The sequence below is a fragment of the Homarus americanus genome, unplaced genomic scaffold (genome assembly GCF_018991925.1).
Source record: "Homarus americanus isolate GMGI-L3 unplaced genomic scaffold, GMGI_Hamer_2.0 scaffold7626, whole genome shotgun sequence".
NCBI classification, from domain to species: domain Eukaryota; kingdom Metazoa; phylum Arthropoda; class Malacostraca; order Decapoda; family Nephropidae; genus Homarus; species Homarus americanus.
Window position 1 is genome coordinate 3,536,796 of NW_024718273.1, and position 5,840 is coordinate 3,542,635.

At 39.9% G+C, this 5,840-nt stretch overlaps 1 protein-coding gene across 1 annotated transcript; it reads left to right on the top strand.

The window, feature by feature from the left end:
• The first annotated feature begins 1,713 nt into the window (after positions 1–1,713).
• LOC121859640 (SCAN domain-containing protein 3-like) lies at positions 1,714–3,118 on the top strand. Its single transcript, XM_042356575.1, has 2 exons — positions 1,714–1,814; positions 2,293–3,118. Exons 1-2 carry the CDS (start codon positions 1,714–1,716, stop codon positions 3,116–3,118), a joined length of 927 nt encoding a protein of 308 aa, XP_042212509.1.
• The last annotated feature ends 2,722 nt before the right edge of the window (positions 3,119–5,840 follow it).

Sequence of the window (5,840 nt, forward strand, 5' to 3'; positions counted from 1 at the left end):
TTTTAACATTCACGGGTATCTCTGTTCCCTAACCCCCACGTATGTTAAGGGCCGACTGTATTTATATCTGTACATATACTTATCACAATCTCTCTAAATATATTTTTGGTTTCGTGTTTATTGAAGACATCTTCAGGTCATGAGACCCACTAATCCCTCACCTAAGAAAGAGTGACCTGATATTCCATCAGATCAGTAATATGAGACCACTAATCCCCCACCCTACCTCGACCTGACATTGTGTCAGGTCAGGTACACGAGACCCACTAATCCTCCACAGCCCCATAGGAGTGGAAAATACCAGTCTTTCCTGTAACACACAGCTTCATTCACCACCGTATAGTAAAGTTTTTAATTTTCAAATATATTTATATAACCAAACTCTTAGATAAACTATTCTGAATTATTATAGTAAAGAAATGAAGTTTCTAACTAAATTAGAACTGCATTTATGGACTCAAGTAGTTTAGACTCAAGGAAAACATCCCCAGCACCCAGAAACATTCTGGGGAAGTGGGCGAGTGTCTGTGTGTGCATGGTGTCTAGTTTAGACACTCGGAAACTTTTCCCAGTAACCGAAAAATATTCTGGGGAAAAGGAATTTTTCCGGGTTTGAGAAAGTCTTCTGGTTAGCTGGAAATCTCTCATCCCTAGAAGTGCTCTGCACCAATTGTTCCGGCTAATGGGCATATCACTGTACAGTGGTCCCTCGGTTAACGAACGGTTCGATTAACGAAATTTCGGTTAACGAATTATTCCTCCATAAGGATCTTCAATTTGGTTAGTGAACAAAACTTTGATTAACGAAATACTTACGAACAACACGTTTTGTTGTGAGCATCAGCTGATGGGCTAGTCTGCCAATTCAGTAATCTGTTCTATGTTTACATTCATTTCCAGTGGAGTAAATATCAAGAAAGTTGTGCTTTTTAATATTTTTTAATTTTTATATTAAAATTATTAGTCATTTTAAAATTTAGTTGACGTATTGATAATATTTGCAATATAGGGAACTAGTTTTTTGTGCGCCCATCAGCCGCTTGACTCAGCCACCAGGCGTCAGTCTGGCTTTGTTGACAATGGAGTGAACATCGATTTTGTTGGTGTCTTAAATATTTTTGCATTCTTACATTGAAATTATTGGTCATTCTGAAATTTATTTAACATTTGATAATATATAGCGGAGTGCAGTGTTGATTTAAATAAAATAAATTTGAATTACACCAAGTGAACTTAAAATTTTATTGGTGAAATGATGGCTTCATGGCATGAAGCATGGGGTGATTTCTCCTCCATCGCCACTTCCATCTCTTCTCCCTTCTCCTCCACCCCCAATTCTAATTCCCATCATCATCACCAACCAGGAACCTTGTACATACACACCTCAAAGTTAGTGTACTTTACTCTATAAGAATCTTCAATTCAGTTAGCAACAAAAATTCGATTAACGAAATCCTTACGAAAATCTCATTTTGTTGTGAGCATCAGCTGATTGGCTACTCTGCCAATTCAGTAATCTGTTCTATGTTTACATTCGTTTCCAATGGAGCAAATATCAGTAAAGTTGAGCTTTTTAATATTTTTCCATGTTTTATATTGAAATTATTCGTCATTTTAATAGTTATTTAACATATTGATAATATTTGCAGTACAGGGAACTTGTTAGTTGTGCACCCATCAGATGCGTGATTCGTTCACAAGCAGGGTTACCAGATGGCCGTTTCCACGGCCAAATTTCTCTACTTTGGCCGTAAAAAACTTCGCATGGCCGTGGAAAAATGGATGGTCAAGGCCAAACTATTTGGCCGAATTTTGTAAAACACGTATTAATTCCTCATCAAGTGGATTTTGAAAATGCTGGCTCAGTGACCTCACCTTGTCATGACCTTACCTAATCAGTGACCTCACCTTTTCACATGATTACGTGACCTATTGAGCTGACTGACCTTACTAGTTACTATCTTAGTTGTTAGTTCTCATATTTGAGTTGTTCAGGCTGAACGTGTCTAGCATATGGGTTAAGCTTCAGAGCTCACAAAGCCATCTGAGTTACTTTCTGAAATTCTGAGTGCTAGTTTTCAAAATGTCCACTAGTAAATGGAAAGGGTCCTACGACACTGGTAGAAAATATAACAAATCAAAGTTTGTAGAACACAGATAGCTCCCAAAGCATCTCGTTTGGCAGATCACAACAAATCGAAAGGGCACTCAAGCAAAATAGCTGCATCGTCCATGAGTAGGGCGCTGCCTGTGATGATCGCTCCAAGGAAATGGGCCAGTAAAAAAAAAAAGTGTCGAATTAGAGTTCGCAGTGGCTATATCTTGTCACTGTTCAACAGCAAGTGTAGACCATCTTGGGGAATTGATGAAAAAGAACGGTAAAGGAAGTGAACTAGAGAATCTGCAGCTCCATCGTACAAAGTGCAGTAAGTTGCTCTCCAAAGTAATTGCTCCAGCATTGTTTGAGGAATTAAAAGGAAATGCAAAGGACAAGAAGTACTCCGTGCTTGTTGACGAAGCCACAGATGTGGCCACAGACAAGCATATTTGTGTTATTGTGAGGTATTATAGTGATTCAAGATTGAAAATTATCACGGAATTTGGTGGCCCTGTGCCCATTGTTGGGGCTACGGGTCATGAAGTGTTCTTGACACTGAGCAACACCCTGGGGAAGATGGGATTAAAGTGGTCTGACTGTGTCGTGTTTGGCAGTGATGGTGCATCTTCGATGATTGGTAAACATAACTCAGTGTGGTCGAGAGTGAGAGAACAGTCACCAAACTGCCAGCTCAACAGATGTGTCTGCCACTCACTTGCACTCTGCATTGAAAAGGCCTTTGGCAAGCTGCCATCTAATCTTGGATACCTCTTGCATAAAGTTCCTAAGTGGTTCAGTAAGAGCATCATCCGTAGAGAGGCATTTAAGGAACTATTTAGGGTAATGGATGCTAAAGAAGAACGAAAGGTCACTCCTCTTCCCTTTCAGAAACTCTCATGTACACGATGGCTAATTCGAGGAAAAGTCATCTACAATATCCCCTTAAACTGGGAGGAACTGAAAGCCTACTTTGCTGTTGTAGTTCCAAGGGCAATTCTTTCCTGTCCAACTATTAGATAGGGTGGAATCAAAGGCATTTCGTCTTATTAACTCTCCTCCTTTAGTCGACAATCTCTCTCCCCTTTCTCTTTGCCACAATGTTGCTTCACTCTCTCTCTTTTACAGGTATTTTAATGGGCAATGTTCAGTGGATTTGGCATCCTGTGTACCGCCGGCAAGGCCGTGGATTCGTAACACACGTCTTGCCCGCGGTGCCCACCATTTCTCTGTGGATGTCGGTCACACGAGAATAACCCGTTATAGTACCTCCTTCTTTCCTCACACAGCCAAACTGTGGAATGCTCTGCCTTCTTCTGTGTTTCCATGCTCTTACAACCTGTCTCACTTTAAAAAGCTGGTTTTCCGGCATCTTCGTGGTGTAGATTAATACAGTATAACCTTTTTTTCTATATTTTCAATTTCTTTCCGTTCTTTTTTTTTCGCCCCCCAGGCTCCGTTGTGGGTCGTTTGACCTGTGCCCGGGTGGGCTAATTCCCGTAAAAAAAAAAGCAAGAGAATTTCTGGGTATGCTGGAGGATCCAATCAATTTGTTGTACTTTCGCTTTGTGTCACCAATCGTTGCAGAATTCGAAAGAGTTAATTCTCTTTTTCAAACAACAGATGTTGATCCTGAAGAACTGGTAAGTGAGTTGGTCCTGCACCACAAGAGTTTGTAGGATAGGATCCTTGACAGGAATGGAAAACCACTGCCACTAAACATGGTCGACTATGGTGCCAAATTCATGCACGAGTTGTACACCTTCATAAACCAACAGAATCACTCTGCTGAAGCAGTAGGCAAGGTAGATGAAGTAAAAAAGCGATGTGCTGGTCTTTTAAGCGAGGCCTTGAAACAAGTGGAAAGCAGGCTTCCAGCATCGATGGGGATCTTCAAAGGCTTGAGTGTGTTTGCTCCATGCAAGGTATTGAACCAGACTGAACGAGTGCCATTCAAAGACTTTCCACTGCCTCACCTTCGAAGTGAAAAAGAAGATACCATTGAGCAGCACTACAGAAAAATACATCATTTGCCTTGGGCGGAGGAGTCAGTTTTTGATGGCAAAATTCCCACAGATTCTATCTCTTTCCGGTCTGGGGTGTTGCAATACAAGAATTCAACAGGTAAGCGGCCCTTTGAAGAATTAGGGACCTATGCTATGGTTTGCCTCACAACACCAACGAGCAATGCTGTTGTTGAAAGAATATTTTCCACGGTAACCAACGTTAAAACCAAATCTCGAAATCATCTGGGTTCTGAAATGTTGGACACAATTATTAGAGTTCACTCACACTTCCAGTTCCAAGGAAAATGTTGCAGAGATTTCAAAGTAACACCACACATGATGGAGCTATTCAACTCTGCTAAGGAAGAACCAGGGGATGAAGACGAACTAGACGTTTTTGCTTACGTCAACTAGTGTTATCAAGTTCTCCACCATTATCATGCTCCACCACCATTTCAGATTAAGGTAAATCTTCACTGTAGATTATAGATATTATGTTTATGTAATTATTGGGCTCTCAATTCTTAGTGAAAATTTTGTTTTATTGCGACATTTTAAGTGGATATTGTAGGGGATACTTTTATTTTGTGTGGATTGCAAAAATAGCCTTGTTCTTCCCATCCAAAAAGATTTGGCCGTGAGATGGCGCTAGTGTTGGCTGTGATGTTTGTCGTACATCTGGCAACCCTGCTCACACGGCATCAGTTGAGACTTTGAAACGGTGGAGAGAGCATCTATTTTGTTGGTGTCTTGAGTATTTTTGCATTTTTCATTAAAATTATTGGTCATTCTGAACTTTAGTTAACATATTGATAATATATCGCACAGTGCAGTGTTGATTTAAAGAAAATTATCTTGAATTACACCTAGTGAACTTAAAATTTTATTGGTGAAATAACTGCATCAAGCATGGGTCCCCTGGAAGGTGATTTCTCCTCCATCCCACTTCCTTCTCTTCTCCCTTCTCCTCCACCCCACTTCTAATTCCCATTATCATCATCAACCAGGAGCCTTCTACATACACACCTCAAAGTAAGTTTACTTTACTGCATTTTTTTTTTTTACTATGTATGTACTTTTCGGAGAGCTGTAACCAATTACCCAATATCCCATTGAAACAATGGATTCGTTTACTGAAATTTTCGGTAAACGAACGACCTTCTGGAACAAATTTTGTTCATTAACCAAGGGACCACTGTACAGTAATGTCTCCATTAGCCAGAATCCCTCAAACCCGGAACTCTTCAATAGCCAGATTTGAAATTTTCCGAGGGTCACTTTTTCCGGAAAATTAAAAAAAAAAAAAATTCCCGATACCCAGAAATTTTCAGGGATGTGGGAGTTTTTTCCCGTTTTCGAGAGAAAAAAATCAGGCACATTTTCCAGAAATTCTGAGAACATTTTTCCGGTACCTGGAAAATTCTGGGGATGGGAGATATTTTTCCAGGTTCGAGAGATAATGTAATGGGCAATTTCTGCAACTTCAAGAACATTTTTCCGTTACCAGGAAAATTCCGAGGATGAGGATTTTGTTTTTCGGCTTTGAGAGAGTCATCAAGTTACCCGGAAATCTCTCATTTCCGGAAGTGGTCTGCACCAATTGTTCCAGCTAATGGAGATATCATTATGTCTTATATTTTGACATTTTACCAAATATTACGGAATTTGTAATATACAGTATATTTCTTAACAGCAAACCTTTATGAATTGAGTGATTTTGAATTTTTGGGGTACGAATT

What these genes read in the sequence shown, in the direction of transcription:
- LOC121859640 (XM_042356575.1), top strand. Translation starts at nt 1,714, where the DNA reads ATGGCCGTTTCCACGGCCAAATTTCTCTACTTTGGCCGTAAAAAACTT. An exon ending in AAACTATTTGGCCGAATTTT is followed by an intron (nt 1,815 to 2,292) that starts GTAAAACACGTA and finishes AAAAAAAAAAAG; the next exon opens with TGTCGAATTAGAGTTCGCAG.